At 45.6% G+C, this 22,182-nt stretch overlaps 2 protein-coding genes across 3 annotated transcripts in view; both read right to left on the bottom strand.

Moving 5' to 3' along the window:
• The window catches only part of LOC310846793 (sterol O-acyltransferase 1-like), a 161,066-nt gene that overhangs the window by 138,661 nt on the left and 223 nt on the right, over positions 1–22,182 (bottom strand). The window lies entirely within an intron of this gene.
• On the bottom strand, positions 906–22,093 carry NPHS2 (NPHS2 stomatin family member, podocin). 2 transcript variants are annotated; one of them, XM_083743962.1, is made up of 9 exons: positions 21,256–22,093; positions 17,321–17,756; positions 14,005–14,108; positions 12,476–12,548; positions 9,660–9,742; positions 7,650–7,853; positions 6,710–6,765; positions 4,797–4,875; positions 906–3,435 (listed from the first exon to the last, which is right to left on the bottom strand). In XM_083743962.1, exons 2-9 carry the CDS (start codon positions 17,607–17,609, stop codon positions 3,163–3,165), a joined length of 1,161 nt encoding a protein of 386 aa, XP_083600088.1. In that variant the 5' UTR covers positions 17,610–17,756; positions 21,256–22,093; the 3' UTR covers positions 906–3,162. The 2 variants fall into 2 exon arrangements, with proteins under 2 accessions (XP_083600088.1, XP_083600089.1); XM_083743963.1 differs by having other exon boundaries at positions 17,321–17,682.

Below are 22,182 nucleotides of genomic sequence, written 5' to 3'. Positions count from 1 at the left end.
CTCCCAGGGCTAGCGGAGTGCTGCGCTAATCCCAAAGCTTGGGACGCACGGAGCTCAGCGCGCCCCAAGCTTCTGGGTGCTGGCAATGTTTCCGCTAGCCCTGGGAGAGCCGCGCGGCTATCCCAAGGCTAGCAGAGTGCTACGCTAATCCCAAAGCTTGGGGCGTGCTGAGCTCAGCGCGCCCCAAGCCTCTGGGTGCCGGCAAGGTCTCCGCTAGCCTTGGGAGAGCTGGGTCTCCCACGGCTAGTGGATAGCTTCCTGAAGCCTGGAGAGCGAGAGCGGTCGGTGCGCACCGACCCCCCTCGCTCTCCAGGCTTCAGGGAAAGCCTGCATTCGGCCCATAGGACGCACACACATTTCCCCTTCATTTTTGGAGGGGAAAAAGTGCGTCTTATAGGGCGAAAAATACGGTAGATGCTGGAGGAAATGCAACATCACTCAGGCTGGAGTGCTTTTCCTCCCAAACTGCTTTGGTTGCTGTAGCTTTAATCCTGCCCCAAAAGCTGGGCAACTGCAATGAAGGCAAGCGAGGGACCATGGTGGTAGTCAGAGATGAAGGAGCCTTGCAATATAATAATAATAATAATAATAATAATAATAATAATAATAATAATAATAATAATAATTTATTATTTATACCCCACCCATCTGGCTGGGTTTCCCCAGCCACTCTGGGTGGCTTCCAACAAAATATTAAAATACAATAGTGCATCAAACATTAAAAGCTTCCCTAAACAGGGCTGCCTTCAGATGTCTTCTAAAAGGAAATATATAGGAAATTATAGGAAATAATGCCTGCTTGCTTATTTTAGAAATATTTTTAATACCAGAGGCCAGTGCCAGAGAAAGGAAGGACACACTACCTGCTGCAATTGTTAAAGGAAGAAAGGAAATTTGCATATTCAGAAGATTATATTTATTATTATTATTACTACTACTATAAAAAATATAATAGGCTGCTTTTCAGCCCAGAGTCTCCAAGGGCGATGTTAACAAAGTTCACATAATATCAGAGCACGTAAAAACCACAAAAATACTAAAACAAGTAGCAGTGAGGCTGACAATAAGAACAGCAGACAAAATTTACCATTCTAAAAGCTCTTAGCAAGAGCTGATCAAGTAAGAAGGTTCCACCTGGCCCTGAATATACCTCGGATTTAGCACATATTAGATGCATTTGTTGACTAGCTTGAGTTTATTCTTTTGCAGAATTTGCCATTTTGTGTTCAAAGTTTTTCTTTTGTTTTGATGGGAACAACAGAACAGAACAAGGGCTAAGCTCAAGTTGTGTTTGTGAGGAAGCCCCACTCCGGTCCTCCCGTGTTTTCCTTGCGCTTGGAAGAAACCACCCATTTGTTTTTTTGCTCCTTCCACTAAATCATCTCTACTGGAGGCTTAGAAAATGAGTCTGAGACTCTTGGGCTGCTGATGGCACAGCCAGCCTGCACTGTCCAGGCCCAGCCCAATCCTTGTCCCTCTGCTGAAAGAGACACAGATGGTGTCCCACCTCTGTTGGCTTTAATGATAGACGGGAAGGGAAGGCTACTCCCTGAGCCAATTAACAATTAAAGCAAACAGACAGCAAAGAGCTTTCGCAGCAAGTTCCCAAACTTCGTTTGTGCTGTGCAGCTCACTTTCACTCTGTGAACTGCCTCAGGCAGGACACACCATTTTCAGGCCCAAGGAGGTGGGAGGCCTTAAGCTTCTTGCGCTCCACCACCAACACTTCTTATCTTCGTATCTTGCAATGAAATCTGCCTTTTGAAATAGGGACAAGGAATGGAATGACTAGAGAACAGGAACGCCCAACGGGTGAGCTTATTATCCAGCCCTTCATCCAAGATGTTAAAAGGAAACATGCATTAGCTTTCTCCGTCCCTGTTGTTGTTTAGTCGTTTAGTCATGTCCGACTCTTTGTGACCCCATGGACCAGAGCACACCAGGCACTCCTGTCTTCCACTGCCTCCCGCAGTTTGGTCAAACTCATGCTGGTAGCTTTGAGAACACTGTCCAACCATCTCGTCCTCTGTCATCCCCTTCTCCTTGTGCCCGTAATCTTTCCCAACATCTACACCCCTTTTAATTGGTAGCTTCGAGAACACCGTCCAACCATCTCGTCCTCTGTTGTCCCCTTCTCCTTCTGCCCTCCATCTTTCCCAACATCAGGGTCTTTTCCAGGGAGTCTTCTCTTCTCATGAGGTGGCCAAAGTACTGGAGCCTCAGCTTCACGATCTGTCCTTCCAGTGAGCACTCAGGGCTGATTTCCTTAAGAATGGATAGGTTTGATCTTCTTGCAGTCCATGGGACTCTCCAGAGTCTCCTCCAGCACCATAATGCAAAAGCATCAATTCTTCGGCAATCAGCCTTCTTGATGGTCCAGCTCTCACTTCCATACATCACTACTGGGAAAACCATAGCTTTTACTATACGGACCTTTGTTGGCAAGGTGATGTCTCTACTGAGCAATTATGACTGGTTCAGAGTCACCCAGTGAGCTTTATGGCAAAATATTAATTTGAACTCGGTATTGGATTTTAACGGGGAATAATATCACATGGGGATGGTTAGACACCTAGCAAGCTTTGACTGTGCATCTAAAATACAATGTGGAAAGAAACAAATACACATTTGAAAAAATGGGGCTGGGCTGCAATTCCCTGTTTTATACACTTGGTGGCAAAGCAGCCGCCCTCATCATATGTAGCCCAGCTGCTGACCTCTTAGTTCAGGAGTTTAAAAGTTTAAGCAGATTTAATTACAGGGGGCCCAATAGAGGATCAACCATGACTACATCAGCAAGTTTGAAATGCAGATTATTCTGCCGAATTCCTGTAGTGGAGTGGCAAAATGTTTTCAGACCAAGGGCCACATTGCTTCATAAGCAGCCTCCAAGGGGCCGCATTCTAGCAGTGAATGGGGCCCAGGGCAAACGCGGGCAGAGCAACAGCTACGAATTTTGCCTTCATCCAGTAGGGAGTTCCTACATAGACTAATACTACACAGACTCTTATCCTCCTTCCAGGTGAGTTCAAGGGCACATTTCAGCCAGGCAAAAACACTTCAGGAGGGTGCAAAGCAGGTGGGTACGAATTATGGACTAGGCAATGGGTTACGGCCTGAGGAGCTAGACAGAGAGGCCTAGATGCTGCACCTGGTTTAGTCCTACAACATTGGGGAATCCTTCGTCTTTGGAGCCTCTGGGTTGCTGGCGATATCTGAAGAATGGTTGCAGCCTGTGGATTTCATGTTGTCTCCTGATGAAGGATTCATGAGGTCAAGGGGGAAAGGAAGAATAAAGGTGGACGGCTTCTCTGCAGACAGGCTTTGCAGCATGTGAAGGTAGCGGAGCTGGAGGGCGGCTGGTGTGTGGGAAAGCACCTCTGCTGCCACCTTCAGCGATTCGGAAGCAGCCTTTTCTCCTTCAGCAGCTATGACCTAGAACACAAGGTATTTAGAAGATCTTCCTTTGGGGCAGGAGGCAATGAAGTTTTAGTCAGAGTAGACCCCTTGATATCAATGGGACTAACTTTGATGTGTTTAAGAATCTCAATGGGTCTGCCCTGAGTAAAACTTTGTTGAGTACCGCCTGTGGTTCCTTCTATAATGGTGCCCTTCAGTGTTGTAGAAGCAACGCTGTTCGTCAGCTAACGAAAACAGGTTCTGCACAGCACTTAAAATAGTGCTACATTGAATGCTCACCCTCAAGGCCAAAAACCACCTCTAATGTTTCCTCAGAAGCAAGTTCAACTGAGTAAAAGCCCTCCAGTGTTAATTAGATACTACTTATGTGCAGGTTCTGGGCGTTGGTTCTTCCTGAGGTTATTTCCTCTTATTAGTCAGCATTTGTTCCTATACGGAGGAGGGCAGGGATAAGTGATTTATCTCCTTGCATTTTTTTTCCTTTTTTAGTAAAATAGCACTGTTTTCCTATAAAAAAATAATAAAATGGGGGGTGGGGATATTGAGAAGAAACTTGTAATTAATTCCTACCACAGGTGAACAAGTAGCTTATAAGGGACAGCATCCAGACAATATCTTATTCAAGTGGCAGCCCATACTCCCATGTCAATGGAATAGGATTTTCCCAATCTCTGGATAAAGGAAGAAAAGTCAATATAAAGTCACTTATTACCTGACTTTATATTGGATGTTTTGAAGTGTGTTACATGTGGTGATATTTCCCTGGGTGCCACATCGCTTCAATTTCCATTTTGTTTCCGACAGCTCAAAGGAAAGCATGCAGGGTTAGCGTGGAATAAATTTATTTCATTCTTGTGCTGCGTAGAATTGAAACAGTCTGGAGCTTCTGTTTTCCAGTGCAGCTCCCAAACAGCTTTCATGTTGTACCTCCTCCATCTCTTAGGTTTCCAGCCAAAGGAAATGGATTTACATTAAGTACCTATAAATTAACTAGCGCAAACAAGAAGGGCTCATTGCTTTAGATCAGGCATCCCCAAACTCGGCCCTCCAGATGTTTTGGGACTACAGTTCCCATCATCCCTGACCACGGGTCCTGTTAGCTAGGGATGATGGGAAATGTAGTCCCAAAACATCTGGAGGGCCAAGTTTGGGGGTGCCTGCTTTAGATTAACAAGAGCTGGATAACCAACAGAATTAGTTTTGACCGGTGACCCACTCCCATGTGCTGTGAGATGCAGGCAGAACCATGGCCAACACTTGTCTGATGAGACCTGAAGAGAAGCAAGCTTGGGAGGACAGCATCTCTCTCCCATAGCTCCCTCCTGCCCGTAGCTTCCAGTAATAAAAAAACATACCGTGTCAGTGTATTGCCTTACCCTCACTTTGGCCTGTCTCTGGGCTTCGGCTTGTGCAGCCAGTGACTCCTGAAGCTCTGTTGGCAACCGCACATCTTTACTGAAATTAATGAAATTAATGAAATCTGGGACTGCAGACCTAAATTGCAGACCTCATGTTACGTTTGCTTCATGATACATTTTTTTCAGGATGCGTCCTGAGGTGACCCGGAAGTACCGGAAAGGCTTATTTCTGGGTTTCGCCGCTCGCGCATGCGCAGAAGCGCTAAATTGCGCTTCGCGCATGCACACAAACACCAAATCGTGCTGCACACCTGTGCAGATACAGTGCTTCAGGTTGCAGGCTTTTCATGTTGCGAAGGGGCCTCTGGAACGGATCCCGTTCGCAATCAGAGGTACCACTGTAAATGATTTTCTGTTTAAGAGCACAAGAAGAGCCTGGCTGCTGGATCAGACCAATGGCCTATCTAGTCCAGCACCCTGTTCTCACAGGGCCAACCAGATGCCTGTGGGAAGATTGCAAGCAGGACCTGAGAATGGCAGCACTCTGTCCACCTGTGATTGCCAGCAGCTGGTATGCAGAGGGTGGAGGGGAAATATAGCCACTGTGGTTAAGACAACCATTTAGCTCAGGAAGGAAACTTTGTACTACATGAGGGGAAAATGAGTGCTAGCTATCAGCATGCCTACATGGATGGCTGGCCAACTGGCCAGCTAGTTATCAGGTTAAATGGGACCTTTGTCTTGGGTGCCAGCTGAAAAGCCAGTCACTAGTAGAAAAAAAGACAGTCACGGAACAGAGAAATGGCACAAAACAAATGAAATAATGGTTTTAAAAAGTTTAAGGTAAAAATTAGAAAAAACTAGAATTGAACAAAGCCTTAAAACTTTTTGATTTTTATTATTTAGTTTATTTCTATAAGATAATATTTCTAGTCGATTACTTCTCGTTTCAGGGATTTCCACGGTATTTCATTTGTTTTGTGAAAATCCAGTCAGTGGCTGAATATCCCTCTCGTGGTCACTCCTAAGTGGGCCTACTCATTTGTTAGCAACTCGAGCGACATTTACATTGGCAGTGGGATGTATCCCTGTGTCAGATTCATTCTCATTTGTTCTGTTAGGAAAGGGGACATTTGCCATTGCTGTAGGAATGCCCTGAAGAAGTTTTAAATGGCCCTAGGATGTCCTCCATGGCTGCATATATACACAAACACTTCCCATAGCTCTTGAATCAAGAACCTGTTGCCCTCCCACTGTTGCTGGACTCTGGCTCCCACCAACCCAATAAAACCTCAGCTTTTTTCATCCTGTTCCATTTCCCTAGCAGGATTGCAGGAGCAGTGGAAAACTGACAGACCAGGAAGGCTGAGCAATACATCTGGATGGCACCAAACTGATTCAGTGCTGGGATCAGGACAGGAGGCAATTCTTATTCTGCCCTCACTGTGATCAGTGAGAAGAACACCTCTCAGACTTGAGGATATCATAGCAAAATGGGAGCTCCTCAAAAGTTTGTCCAAGGTGCCTCTAAACAAATGGAGAGTTGGTCAGCTGTAGCCTTTCTGGCCATATGTAGATCCATAAAACTGCAGGAATGGGGTAACTTTTGGTGCTCTGAGCTGCCAGTTTTTAAGCAGATCCTCTTACATTTCTGGTCATCAAAATCAACCCCTTTCACCCACAGCCGTGTCAAAACAGATGGGCGAAGAGCTAGCTGTGCATCTGCGAGAGATAGCAGCAGAAGGATAAAGGAGGCCCACAAAATGGTGGCTTGTACCAGGGTGACCCCTATGTCCAGGGATTGTTCAAGGGGAGAAATAACAAAAACTGATTATACTCATAGAGGCGGCATTAACAATAGTGAAACGTCTCAGAGACTCCTGATATTTTGTCACCTAATTATTTCTGCAGATCTCACATTTCATACCTACATTTCTGTCCTTTCCACCTTGATCCCCCACTGACAGGTGATGGCGTCCACAGCCACCTGCAAAAAAAGTGTCTTCTTATTGGCAGCAGCTTTATATGATGGATGAGCAACTTAAAAATGCAAAAACAGCAGTGTCCTAACATTTCCAGTGAGAAGTGCTCTAGTCGTGATGGCTGTCTCCTTGTTGCAAACCAAGGAGTAAAGCTACCCTGAGTTAGGTGAGCACAGAGCTATTCAATAAAGGATTACAGCTTTTTCAAAAAGGTTCCCTTTTCTCCCACCTTGGCTACTAGCTGATTATAGGTCAATCCTTAATTTGTCAGATTCCTTCCTAAAGTTACCTAAACTGGAGCAAGTCTATTACCTTTTGTCTGCCCCAAACCTAACTGCCAATCATTTACTGGGCCACTTAAAGGTCTACTATGATAGGGAGAAAAAGGCCTCTCTAGCCATTCACTTCACTAAAAGGGCATGCAGTTAATCTTATATTTATAAAATGGTCTCTCCCTATCAACCAGAATAGACTAAGACAATGTGCAGTTCATAAAACAGGACATTTATCACCATGGTATTCAAAGCATCACTTTCTAGTTTCTGCAAGCCAAGCTGTTCTTAAAGGTGCAGGAGGGGTGCAGGAGTAAGCTGGTTCACCTGGTCAGTTGGCAACCCTATATTTGGAGGCAGTATAGTGCCTGGTTGCTGCTGCTGTTGTTTGAAAGGAAATGCTGCCCTGGGTGGATCTTGCAAGGCAGTTCTGCGTTTACGTACTGTAAAGCCACTTTCTGGAAGGAGAAGGTGCCCAATAGCAAGGCAGAAGCATTTCCCTCGTGTCCTTTCATTGGTTACCATACCATTTCCCCAGTTCGGCTTGTAGCAAGCCTCCCACCCTGAGTGATGGACTTCCCCACCATGTCCTCTGTACAGCGCTACAGCCAACCCACCTTTATCTCCTGGCTGATGCTCTTCCTCTCCATCAGGATGTCTGTGAGCGACCGCTGTGCCAGAAAGCGCTTTGCGATGGTCGGCACGAGCAGCTGGATTGCCTTTGAGTGGTTGGCGAGGGTGGTCGTGACGAGTGTGGCATTCTCCATCCGATAGTAACAGATGGTATCTATTTCTAGACTTGCCATGTCCTTGGTTATGGTCTAGGGCAAGCAGAAGGCATTGTGTGACCATCCAATAGAACAGGGGTCGGCAACCTAAGGCCCATGGGCCACAAGCAGCCCACGGCGGTCATTTAACCAACGAGTCCCGGTGTGCTGCACTAAATGGGTGCAGTGTGGCGCGGGGATGGCACCAGAAATCACATCTGCGCATGCGCCGGAAATCGCATCTGTGCAGACGCCAGAAATCGCAGGCGTGCGTACTTGCGCGCGCAATCCAGCCCACAGAGGGATCTCTGCTGGAGTGAACCAGCCCAGGTGAGGTAAACCTTGCCCACCCCTGCAATAGAATGTTATGAAAGCTGGGTGCCTGCCCCCCTGTCTGCCGAGTGGTGGCAAGAGCCCATGGGGTACCAGGCACTCACCCAGGGTCTGTGTTCCTTTGGAGAATTGAAGACGCAGCAGAGACTGTTGTGGCTTTAAGAAATATGGTTTATTCACCTATTCACACCTTCCGTCTGCCTGGAGGGAGTCCAGGTCTTACTGCACAGTCATTTCAAGAGGGGTTTGTCCCTATAGTGTGGCCCTATAGCCCAAGGCATCTCTGCAGCCAGCCTCCTCTAAAGATGGATCTCAGTTCTTCTTCCTGCTTTTCCTTCCCAGCAACCCTTGCTCAAAAATCCCTTTTCCTGTCGCCTCAAACACCCCATCACTTTGGTAACATCTCCTTCTCCAGTGGCCCAACAACACCTTTTGTTCTTCACTAAGCCAGCCAGGCTGCTTTGTAGAAGCCAGCCCAGGGATACCCTGTCTGGCACAGCTCGGCAGCTTGTACTTTAATCCATATCCCAATTAATCAAAATCCTAGCATTTATTCATTCCTAGGGTTGTTGTTTTTTGCAGGGTCCCCCCAAATCTATAACAATAAAGTACAGTTTTGTCAATGGAAAAATAACAGGAAATCTGATTCCAGCCCTGGGCTGGACTGAGCTGTTTCTACGTACCGTATTGGCCTAAATATAAGCCTCACTTCCCCCCCAAATTCCAACCGTGAAAAGTTGAAAGTGCGGCTTAAATTTGCAACTTTACAAAAATGGGCTTTTACGATACTGCAGAATGGCTGTGAGCACCTGCGGAATTTTAAGGGAGTGGCTTATATTCGGGTGTTGTCTTTTTCTCTCCCCGCCCCCCCCCCGAATTTAAAGGTTCAGCTTATATTCGGGTGCAACTTATATTCGGGCCAATACGGTACAGTGGTACCTTGGTTTAAGAACAGTCCAGTTTTAGAACGATTTGGCTTACAAACTCTGCAAAACCGGAAATAGTGTCTTGGTTTGAGAACTTTCCCTCAGTCTAAGAATGGAATCTGAACGGTGGAAGGGCACCGGCAACGGGAGGCCTCATTACGGAAAGCATGCTTTGGTTTAAGAACGGTTTTGGTTTAAGAATGGACTTCTGGAATGGATTAAGTTCGTAAACTGAGCTACCACTGTATTAACAAATAAACATCAGACTGTGTAGATTCCTAACCTTTGCTGGAGATGTCAGGGAATGATCCTGGGATGTTCCGCATGCAAAGCAGATGTTCTGTCACTGATCTACAGCCTTCCTTTACGTTAAGTAATCCTACAACTGTCCCTTTAGGTAGATCAGTATAATTATTGGGCTGGGAGTGAGGCTGAGTCAAATGGCTTGCTGAAAAGCAATGTATTTAGTTCATAGCCAAGGTGAGATTTGAACCAGAGGCTTCCTAATTAATTGGAATGGTGAATCTAAGTAAACTTCTACTGCATTTGCCTCCTGCAAACAAGCTCAAAGAGCAGACGGGGCAGACTGTGTCTCTCTTACCTCATAGAAAGGGATCTCTAAGGTTTTGAGGCGAAGGTCTATTTTGTGGTAGGTGTCCAAACATGGTAGGAAAAGGAATAATCCTGTTAGGAGAAAGAGAACAGCAGCACTTGCAAGCTGGATGGTGTAAATAAAGAAGAAAACTCACATTTCTTAATGCAAAAGGTAATAGGCCTGGACTGAATAGGTAGAGAATTCAGCCTTTTTTAGTTAGGCAGCAGTGCTTTTTTGGAATCCGAAGATGTAGAACAGAGGTGTGTGTTGTTGTAAGAATTCTAAGGTCTCAAATAGAGAATAAATATTCACACATATCTAAATATATATATATAAATCATGTAGCTGAAATATTCCTCTGCAGTAAGGGAGGCAAATGGGGAAAGCCTTCCCATTGCCTTTTTGCTTATGCATCCTGTCTTAAGGGCGTATTTGTGTCTGAATAGGGTTAGCCAGTGACCTGGATTCAAGAACTAAAGTATTAACCATCACAAAAGAATGGCCAGAGTGCCCAGGTAATGCAATCAGTGACCATTATCAGGTATCCTGGCAGACAGAATTTCTGCTGTAGACCACCTCCTATGATGTATGTATGATAATTTTGGGGTGGTCTTTGGCTAAGGGGGTTGGGCAATGTCAAAAGTACTTACAGGTTCCTGCACATTTTTGTTCAGGGTCTCTTCCTCCTTGGTAGGAAGGGAGGGAACTTTGTTGCAACAGAAAAATAATTATCTGTCTTGCTTTCCACTGGATCCTGCCTCCATCCATTCTTCTCTGACCGATCATGGACTTAGGGGACTTGGGCAGCAAAAGCCAATCCCCATTTTTTACATCAGTGTGTGTGTGAGAGAGAAAGAGAGATTGATCGTGCATGTATACACAGACACAGTAATTTTAGTTTTGCTGCTCTTTCTGTTCAAACAGGTTTCTGAAGTGCTACAAATCTGAACAGAAACAATGGGGAGATGTTCTGACAAACTTTCTGGCCTCCAGTTTCAGACTTGTTCAAAGGAACCTAAAGTTGTTTATTTTTCCAGCCCGTGGGGTAAATGCTGATAACTTTGATCTCAATTGTGTCTTTAATTGCGTTTAATTGACCCAACGGTGCTGGCTCATTCAGCAAAATTCTCTTTCTCATTCATCTGTCTAACAATCCTGAGTCATGATTGTCCTATTTCTTATAATGAGGGTTATTTGCCCTGAAGAAACTAGTGGTTTCATGGGCCCCATAATGGGCTCACATCAGTGCCTGGGCATCGTCTGTCCTGCCTGGTCTCTTCATCCAAGCACTCTCCCTAAACCGTGCCCTCCTCACCTGTGCAGCCTGCCATACCAGCTTGTTGCATTTCCCCTGCCTGAGTCTACATATATACATGGGGACCTCTTCTCTCATCCCTCCACAAATGCGGACCAAAGGTAATGAACATTTGAAGTAGCCATAATCATAAAGCTTTACTAACTGATGTGTGCTTCAGCTTAAGGTAAAGGTAAAGGGACCCCTGACCATTAGGTCCAGTCGTGACCGACTCTGGGGTTGCGGTGCTCATCTTGCTTTATTGGCTGAGAGAGCCGGCGTACAGCTTCCGGGTCATGTGGCCAGCATGACTAAGCCGCTTCTGGCGAACCAGAGCAGCGCACGGAAACGCCGTTTACCTTCCCACCAGAGCGGTACCTATTTATCTACTTGCACTTTGACGTGCTTTCAAACTGCTAGGTAGGCAGGAGCAGGGACTGAGCAACGGGAGCTCAGCCTGTCACAGGGATTCGAACTGCTGACCTTCTGATCAGCAAGTCCTAGGCTTTGTGGTTTAACCCACAGAGCCACCCGTGTCCCTGCGCTTCAGCTTACCAGGTAGAGAATTTAACAAAGACCAGCATGTGACTTTGAAGGAGGAAAGGGGACAGTACCTTTCCTTCATACAATGCTCATGGTATAACTGTACAAAACTGCACAGGCAACTGTTTCTCAACTCAGCCATGGGGAGGGTCCATCTAAATGTCAAGTTCAGCTTCTTGAGCACCAATGGTGTGATCCGCAATCAGGCCACTATGTGCAATGGCATGTAATGGGGGCAGGGAACCTTTTCCAGCCTGAGGGCTGCATTTCCTAATGGGCAAAAGTGGGAAGAGCAGCAGGTGGGATTCTGACCTTTGCCTCACTGAAATGGAGCCTGCTGTTCAAATATCAGAGAGGGCTGTGCTCACCCACGCACATCTCTCTAAGCAGGCAAGCAACAGCAGTTGCAGAGGTGAGGGGTGCACAGCTACTGAAGGACACAGCCTGGGGTCAGAAAGTGCAGATTAGGAAGAGGAATTGCCTTGAAAGACTTCCAAGAGCCAAGCAGAGCGGTGTGGAGGAAGGTATTTGGCTCCCTGGAGGGACGTGGGTGGCGCTGTGGTTTAAACCAGTGTGCCGCTTGGACTTGCCAGATGGAACGTTAGCGGTTCGAATCCCTGTAATGGGGTGAGCTCCCGTTGCTCGGTCCTAGCTCCTGCCAACCTAGCAGTTCAAAAGCACACCAGTGCAAGTAGATAAATAGGTACCGCTCCGGTGGGAAGGTAAACGGCATTTCCGTGCGCTGTTCTGGCTTTGCCAGAAGCGGCTTAGTCCTGCTGGCCACATGACCCGGAAAAACTGTCTGCGGAAGTGGACAAACGCCAGCTCCCTCGGCCTGTAGAGCGAGATGAGCGCCACAACCCCAGAAACGTTTGCGACTGGACTTAACTGTCAGGGGTCCCTTTACCTTTATTTGGCTCCCCAGAACTTCCCCAGCTGGTACATAACCTGAGGCTTCCTGAAAGGCTGATAGTTCTATACTTACCGGGCCCTCTGGGCCTTCCACGAAGAAGGCGTCCAAATCGAAACAAAATGGCTCTTTCATACTCCCGTACAATCTGTCATGGAAAAATGGATGGTGGGAATCTGTAAGATAAAGCGGAACTACGTACCGTGTGGAAACCTCTGCTCTAAAAGCCCACGAGAATGGAAATGCCTGGTGCCGCCAGCTGCAGCAAATGTAAAGTGATGACGAGTCTTTGTTGAGTGGGAGGAATCATCTTCTGTTTCACAGCCACCATGCATTTCAAGCACATTTCAAATGCATGACTTTCCCCCAAGAATCCTGGGAAGTGCAATGCAGTTCCCAGCATCCATAACAAACTACTTTCCCCAGGATTTGGGGGGGGGGCATGTTTTCAATGTAGGATATGGATCAGTGTAGAATGTGAGGCTAAAGGGGCCTCCAACTGGCCACCAGTGTTTGTGACTGAGGATTAAGAGAGATTCACTTGCTTTTTTCTGGCTTAGTTTCTTAAAAACACCATGTGCAGAGGCTCTGGCCCGTGTGAGGAGTTGGCTGTCTGAAGGGGCCAGCAATGGAAGGAACCAAACATTGTTATGCCTCATGTCTGATTGTGGGAGTGTTTGCACAGTGTTTGCTATAGTCTACACCTACATGCTATCTTCTTCCCTGCAATTCAAGCCACCACAAGGAATGTTTGTAAGTTGCATGACCAACTGCAAAAGAAAACAGGGCTTTTGTATCTTTTTAGAGTTGTACAGAAAGGGGAATCGTGGCAAGTACAATTAATTGCGCTCCTGAACGATAAACTCCACCTTGCAAAAATCCCCCATTCTGCAAAGTTATTAAAGGTACAGAGCCCCCATCCTTTCATCTTCAGGCAGTCTGCCAGCTTCTTTTATTCTCTTCACTTTTTTTAAACTCAGAAGGAAAACGCAGAAGAAAGCTGAATAAACGTAAGTGGCATTATTTCTAAGGTAAGCTCTTTCAGCCTACCTAGATTATTCCAAAGTACCCTGTTTATGTAAGATGGTGTAGAATAGCTACTACATCTGAAAGGAGAAACGATTACAAATGAGAACAATTCTAGTATATCTTGGGCATATAAATGAAATGGAAGCAAAATTAATTATCGTTATCTTTGCCTCCGAGTAGCAGTAAATACTCCACTTGAAATGCACCTTGAGGTGAAAGAAGACCAAGTGGGCATTAGTACTTTTATTCACAATATAGGCAATTTAGAACATGATAAAATAGAGGAGGGAGACTGCTGTGAGCAGGCAGAACTCTTGGCTTTGTGAAGACTTTGATATTCAGATTGTAATTTCTGGAAGAATTAGTGTTTAGTGTTATCTGAGGTCTATATATGGATGCTTCACTCACATCAATTTGGAACTACTTGTTTACTTACACAGCACCTTTGTAAAATCTCGTTCACATTGAGTCGTACACACAGCAGAAGATGCTTGGTCTTCTGTCTGGGCCTGTATGCGAACTTTGGACATTGCTAAGTTGTAGTTCCTGCATGTGCAACAGCCCCAATGACTTACCTTCATGCAGAACCAGATGGAAATGGGGAACGTGACTATGAGGAGGAGCAGAGAAAGGATGACAAGAAGCCACTCACAAATGCCCAGGCCTGGAGACTTTGTACCTGCAGCGGAACAGATAAAGAGTAGGTGATGAAACAGGGTCTTTCCCATAGATGGAAACCTGCTTGTGTCATTGGACAAATCAGATGCTCAATAAATATTGAGGTTGAATGTAGCCTGACTGGCTCAGGCTATTTTGGAACTAGGGTAGAAAAGTGGAGAAAGAATTGAGATAAAATGCCCAGCTTCCACGGGAACCACCTTATGTCTGGTAACAGCTCTATTCTCACACTAAGAATTATTTAGTAACCCTTGTGTAAAGTTGGAGGCGCTTCTTTGCCACCTCTATGCAGTAATTATTTATTCTACTAGCCAATCCTGTACTGGATTCTTAAACATGTGTGCTAAATTATGCCCACTCACCACACCACTTAGCGATGGGTGCTGCAAATTTGAAATGGGTGGGTGTGTTGCTGATTCCACAGCATACAAAGGGAGCCACTACCAAGCAATGGAAGCTGTCATGTCAAAAGAATTAAGATAGTGGCCAGCAATTGTCCCTCAAATGCCCAGATAAAGCCCAGAAAAATCCTGTTGGCCTAGGCCTTTAATTATATTTAGTCTATAAAATGGCAGCTTCTCATGCCTACTTATGCCAAAACATCAATCTGTGTGAGAATTGTTACCTTCTCTGTAAGCTTTAGCCGATCTCATGCTGACACCTTGAATAAGGAGTCTGGCTAGCCTTGGAAATTATCTTTGTTGACTTGGTTGCCAAATTTTTGTCAGTCTTTTGCTCTTGGGGGAAGTTGATGTGTTACCCAAACCACCGGCTGTGACTTACTCTGGTGGGAACCTGATATATAACCCAAACTTGAACCATATAGACATCTCAAAAGCTTTATGATAGCAGAGCTCCAGAACCTGCATTTGGAAAATGCTGCATGCTAGCTCCATCTCAGTCTTGGGGGGGGGGGGTCACACCTGTTACCAGGGCCGGCCCAATACATTTCAGCACCTAGATGAATACCAGGATATAAATATAATATTAATACAAGATTGTGACTGTCAGGACCCAGTCCTTTGTAGTTCTTTTAGGAAGGTAATTCAACCAAGGAAGTCCAGATGACCTAGGATTGTCTGGTCTCTTGAAGCCAGACTTGGAGATGAAGGAAGTGGCGACGATTGGCAGGGTAAAAGATTATGTGGAGGATGGCACCTACCTGGTCTAGGGAAGAGCCTAGTGGTGCCACCAGGTAGAGCCAATGGGTACAGTGTGGCAGAGTCAGTGCCAAAACATCCAAACCCAGTGAGAAAACAATATAGAATCCCTTAGATTCTGGCTAGACCTCTCCTGAGACCAGGCAACCCTACCTGACAGAAATTCTGAGCATCCCAGCGAGACTTAACATTAACATTTGAGACGGACCGTATGAATTATCCCTGGATTTGGGGGGATCTGCTAGTGTTCTTTTAAAAATCAGGATTGGAGTTTCTGCTTGCGCTTCCCAAGAGACAGAATTGGAGCATGCTGGGGTAATAATAGCATTCTGTTTATCATGGTGGACAGCCAGATGTCTATGGAAGCCATTAGCACAGCAGCATCCCTTATCTGAGGAAGGCCAGAATTAGGTGGTAGAGCATCTGCTTTCAATGCAGATGGTTCAAGATTGTGAAGCTGGGAGAGATCCCAACGTCGAAACCTCAGAGAGATGCTGCCAGCCAGTGTGGACTACTGAGCCAGGTAGCTAGCAGCTTCCTATTCCTTTCTGAAGCCTGGTGCCGTTAGGCCTGATCGTGTAGTCTGGGACTTGGGTGGGTTTTCTGCCAATCTTGCTTGCTAGAATAGCCTTTCCTTACGTGTTTTGCTAAGCTTAATTAATCACAGGCAGCCAGATGGCAGGGAGGGCTGGTGTCAGCACCTGGCATCCATGGGCAACTGCTACCACAAATGCCTGATCTAAGCCCTGCGGTAAATGTTATCCAGTGTTCTGATCAGGCCTGGGCAGTTATGTCTCGCTGCCATTTATTTTTCCCACAATGCCTCAGAGCAGCACCACATCAGCAGGAACTTAAAAAGGCAGTTAGACTCAGAAGCAATGGAAAGGAATCTTGACAGAGGGTGCTTTGCATGGGGCCAGCTCAAACCTGGAGCAAGCCCCAGAAGATGGATCCAAGAGTCCTGCATTCAAGTTCAAATGTCACGATTGAATCCATACATGAGCCCCCTCCTTCCCATTTTCACACCTGGGCAACTCCATTGGGAGATTTGACTTCTGACCTACCATTAAAAAATGGCTCTAATTTGCACTCACAGGAGACGCTGTGAACAATATGAAGTGTACTTAATTAGCTACTACATGTGGGACCCTTGCATAAATGGAATGTGATGACATTGTGTTACCTTTAATCTTACTGGGGAAACACTGTAAGATGATGGAGGCCACTGTTGTTGGTACTATGGTCACGTATCCTACTTTACAGAAGACAATCCTCTGTTGGAAAACTTGTGAGAGGATAGCCCTCTATTTGAAGGTACAAGGGTCCCAGCTCCAGGGCATTAGAAAGGTGAGCAAGCCCTGAAGTTCCCCACCAACAATTGTTACCTGATCTAGTCTTCCCCACTATGGAGAGATGTACCAAATTTAAATTATGGCAGTTATTTCTAAATGCACATATATATGTCAATGTTATATTCACACTCTGTGATTATTTGTGCCCCCTTTTTGGTGATGCATTTCCTACCTTTTTTTGGCGAAATGTAAGTGGCCACCTTATGCAGCCGCAGTCTTCTTCAGACTATTATTTGGCGCTGTGGTCTAAACCACGGAGCCTAGGCTTGCCGATCGGAAGGTCGGCAGTTTGAATCCCTGCGACGGGGTGAGCTCCCATTGTTCGGTCCCTGCTCCTGCCAACCTAGCAGTTCGAAAGCACATCAAGTGCAAGTAGATAAATAGGTACCGCTCCAGAGGGAAGGTAAACGGTGTTTCCGTGCGCTGCTCTGGTTCACCAGAAGCGACTTAGTCATGCTGGCCACATGACCCGGAAGCTGTCTGTGGACAAACGCCGGTTCCCTTGGCCAGTAAAGTGAGATGAGCGCTGAAACCCCAGAGTCATCCGCGACTGGACCTAGTGGTCAGGGGTACCTTTACCTTTACAGCAGGACACAGTAGATTCAAACTCTGGCATAGTAAGAAAAGCTCAGTGGGGACATCCTGGAGCCCTTCTAAGCTCCCCATGGTCTTGCATGCCCCTTAACTACTTGCCCCCTTACCTTCCTCCTGCTTTTCGCTTTCAAGCAGGGCCATCACCTCCATTTCCTCCTCAAAGGACACGACATCATCCACATCCACTACTGTGGAAGTGTGGACTTGGTTGTCTGCCTGAAGGCTGCTCTGGGTCTCCTTTTCCCTCTTCCTTCTCCCTAGCTCCTGCTGCCTCTCTTTGCTAGTCTTCCGGCTGTGTTCCACTTTGTCCTTCTTCCTGCCATCTTGATTGGCCTGCTCTCTGCTTCTCCCGCGGTGCTCCCTAGAAGAGCTCTGCGGCTTCTTTTCTGCCCTCATTTAGGGAGCCTGTGCTAAGGAAAAGAAACTCTTCGCTGAGGATGTGGGAGTCTGTGCTGCCTGGCCATTTATCCTGTCCAAAAGGGAGGGCCAGAGAGAGGGGAAAGCCATTACCCAGGAGGAGGATGTTTATTTGCGCCACTGGAGCTATTGGACAATGAAATCAGTCAAAATTTTGAGCATCATAGAATCAGCAAGACTTACAGCAGTGGTAAGAGGCCAATCAGACCAAAAACTGATGGACTAGCATGAAGGAATACATCAAAAAACATTGTTCTGGTATTAACATATCAATATGCAATGAATGAAACTTATAGAGTAAAAAGAAGAAATGGGTATAAGATGAGATAGCCAAAAATAATATTGAGAACACAGCGAAAAGAAGAAAAGAAACAAAGGAAGACACATATGGGTGGAGGGAAGTCAAGATTTATGTCTGCGTGTTTAGTTTGTATGTTTGTTTTCTTTTTTGTAATCTAAGTTGAGAGGTGTACAGTGGTACCTTGGGTTAAGTACTTAATTCGTTCCGGAGGTCCGTTCTTAACCTGAAACTGTTCTTAACCTGAAGCACCACTTTAGCTACTGGGGCCTCCCGCTGCCGTCGCTGCACGATTTCTGTTCTCATCCTGAAGCAAAGTTCTTAACCTGAAGCACTATTTCTGGGTTAGTGGAGTCTGTAACCTGAAGCGTATGTAACCCGAGGTACCATTGTATGTATCTATGTATAATAAGTGTGTTTAGTGCTCTGGTTTGTGTTTGTAAGTATTGCATTTATCAATAAAAGTTTTTTTTTTAAATGAGCATCATATGCTGTGACCAAAATGAGAGGATCCTGCTGCACATTAATATCAATGCATTGTGGTATACAGTATTTATTTATGTATAAGACTTTTTTTACCTGCTCTCCACCATAAGGTCCCAGGATGAGTTATGACAATAGAATCATTACATTAAAAAAAATTAGTAAAACAGTCAAAACACAACAGTGTAGATTAAACAAAAGAGGTGGGTCTCTCAAAACAAGACCTAAACTGCCAAATATGCTTCCACAGCCTTGAATCTGATCCATTATGAAATCATTTATTTTATATATGTGTTTAATTCTCCTTCAGTACAATCAACGTGGTGTTGGAAAGGCAGAACCCACAGAGTAGGTGGGGTGAACTGTAGGTGCAAGCACATTACAATTAGGAAAAATATATCAATTTTTCAGATTTTATGGAACATGAAGCAGTGCTAGAACAGTATGAATAGGGGACCACTAACCCAGGTGTCCTCCAGGTATTTTTTTGGACTACCACTCTGGTTAGCCAGCACCTGCTAACAGAAGCTGATGGAAGTTATAGTCTAAAACAGCCAGAGAAAACCAGGTTGCAAAGGGTTGCTGAAGAACAATCACAAGAGCAGTGTAGTCATTGTTGCTGATACAAATTATGGGTCCCAGATCTCATGTCAGGAATATAGCTAGCCCCCTGGCTTCAAGAGTTCCTTGAGGAACTGATAGTAAACCACGTGGAGAGGAAATAGTCTCCAACATTTCTCAGTTGTGATATCTCAATTCTAGAATGCCCTCTCCTCTTAGATACAAGTGGCACCAGCATTGATGGTCTTCCGATGCCAAATAAAAAATATTATAAAAAGGAGGTTTGCAGATTAGGGGTGCTTCTGCATCCTGCTCTGTCACTGGAGGCTCAGGTAGCTAGAAGTGGCTAGAAGTGCCTTTTACCAACTGTGGCTGGTTCAACAGCTATGGCTATTCCTGCACTGGGAATGCCTTGCCACAATAGTTCATTTGCTGATTGCTTCAAGACTGGATTACAGCAATGTGCTCTGTGTGGGGCTTCGCTCGTGCTGGATCTGGAAACTGCAGTTAATGCAGAATGCTGCAGCACGATTGCTGACAGGAATGAGGCCTCGTAAGCACATACACCCAGTGGCGTAGCGTGGGGGTGCGGGGGGGGCCGGCCGCACCGGGCGCAACATCTGGGGGTTAGGGTTAGGGGAAGCAAATCCACGGGTTAGGGGGTGCAAATCCACAGGTTAGGGGGCGCAAATTACTTGCCTTGCCCCGGGTGCTGACAACCCACGCTACGCCACTGCATACACCTGGGCTCAGAGACCTGCATGGGTTGCTGATATGATATTCTAATGAACCAGGCCAGGTTCATTAGAATGAAAAGCACTTAGAAACTTGGGACCAGTTTACCTACGAGATCGCCTTACCCCACACGTGCCCACTTGACTGTTTTGATTGGCAGAAGCGGCACTATACAGGTGCCACATAATACCCATTCCGCATTAGATCATTTAGTGGCAGCACTGGCACTGTGGAATTTCCTGCCTACTGAGATCCAGCAGATGCCTTCACTGCAGTCTTTTTGATGCCTGCTAAAAACATTCTTGCCTAGACATGCTTACCCAGATGCTTAGAAAATCGAGGTACCATAATTTTAATCTGTGTTAGTATTTTAATTTTTGGATGTTTTGAAATAGGGTCGAATTTTTTTATTTTCTTGTTTTATATTTTTGAAAACCTCCTTGAGGCTTCCTACAACCAAACGGCGTGCAGAATTTATGAAATAAATAAATAAACCACAAAAATATATCACAGCAGTTTGCAACAACATAAAAACATAAAACCATGATATGTGGCCTTTGACTTGGGTGATGTAATTATGTTGTATTTACATGAAATAGTGCTCTTTTGTATTTTAATGCTTCTTGCTCTCGGATTGTGTGAAAAAAGAGTTGTAAATAATTTAAATAAAAAAAATATATATTTCACAGATGAGACTAGGCACCCGGCAAAGACCCCAATCATTATTATAAGGATCACGGCCTGAGCCTCCCCACCTCCCATTTTACTTCTTCCTGCTGTATTTGTTTACTCTTCAAGCTTTTGAAATTAGCACTGGCTTAGTAATAATCATCATGGTGCGTGCAGAAGAAAATGAATGGGACTGCAGGAGGTAACCTTGTGTTATTTTTGCCCCCTCCTTGAATTCCTTTGTAATTAGAAATGTGTGCCACTCTGCTAAGTAAGCACAAGTGACTTGGCTTTTTAAAACCCCCTTGTGTAAGCCATTTAGAAAAAGTAAAGAGTTCTACTCTTACAGGTGGTAAGCAATTTAAACAGCGAAGCAGTTGGCACTGAGCACCGTGCAGAGCGCAATGCTGAGGCGAAGGCATGGCTACAAACATTGCACCTAGTCAAAATGTTTTGACAAAATACAAAGGTCTCACCTGTGAGCCGCACAATGCCATGCCTGCCACACTAGCTTCCACACCGCAGCACACAAAGCGTAACAGCACACACATTAACCATAGCTAAAACAAAAAAATTCCTTCCAGTAGCACCTTAAAGACCAACTAAGTCAGTTCTTGGTATGAGCTTCCGTGTGCATGCACACTTCTTCAGATACTGAAGAAGTGTGCATGCACACGAAAGCTCATACCAAGAACTGACTTAGTTGGTCTTTAAGGTGCTACTGGAAGGAATTTTTTTGTTTTGACTATGGCAGACCAACACGGCTACCTATCTGTAACATTAACCATAGCTGTCAACTTTCAGATTTGAAAATAAAGGATCAGCAGCCTCGAAAATAAGGGATCAGCAGCCTCGAAAATAAGGGATCAGCAGCCTCACCTGTCCCGGGGTCAGTCTATGGGATATCTAACAATCCGGGATAGCAGCGGGAAACGGTGCTGGAATAAGGGAATTTCCCCCCCAAAAAGGGAAGGTTGACAGCTATGCACATTAACGGGTCTGTTGCTATGTCAGAAAGATGAATTGGTACACTTGGGGGCAAGCAGGGTCAGCAATTTTTTTCAGCAGGGGGCCGGTCCACCGTCCCTCAGACCTTGTGGGGGGGGGCAGACTATATTTTGAAAAAATAAATAAATGAACGAATTCCTATGCCCCACAAATAACCCAGATGCATTTTAAAGAAAAGAACACATTCTACTCATGTAAAAACACTAGGCAGGCCCCACAAATAACCCAGAGATGCATTTTAAATACAGTGGTACCTCTGGTTACATACTTAATTCGTTCCAGGGGTCTGTTCTTAACCTGAAACTGTTCTTAACCTGAAGCACCACTTTAGCTAATGGGGCCTCCTGCTGCTGCTGCGCCGCCGCTGCACGATTTCTGTTCTCATCCTGAAGCAAAGTTCTTAACCTGAAGCACTATTTCTGGGTTAGTGGAGTCTGTAACCTGAAGCATATGTAACCTGAAGCGTATGAAACCCAAGGTGCCACTGTAAAAGGACACTGTAAAAACACTGATTCCTGGATTGTGCACAGGCCAGATTTAGAAGGCGATTGGGCCAGATCCGGCCCCCGGGCCTTAGGTTGCCTACCCATGGGGGTAGGGATTACCAGAGAATAGAGCTGGTGTCTCTCTGTAGCTCTGCCTCTTGGTCTGCATTAAATGCCTCATCCTGCCTTTGAAGCCCATGCAAAACATCCCTTGAAGAATTCAGGGCAGTGTTTACACATAGAATCATAGAATCCTAGAAGAGTTGGAAGAGACCACAAGGGCCATCGAGTCCAATCCCCTGCCAAGCAGGAA

The sequence above is a fragment of the Podarcis gaigeae genome (genome assembly GCF_964106915.1).
Source record: "Podarcis gaigeae genome assembly, chromosome: 6".
NCBI classification, from domain to species: domain Eukaryota; kingdom Metazoa; phylum Chordata; class Lepidosauria; order Squamata; family Lacertidae; genus Podarcis; species Podarcis gaigeae.
Note: the sequence above shows the minus strand (reverse complement) of the source record. Positions and strands in the feature narration are given on the sequence as shown.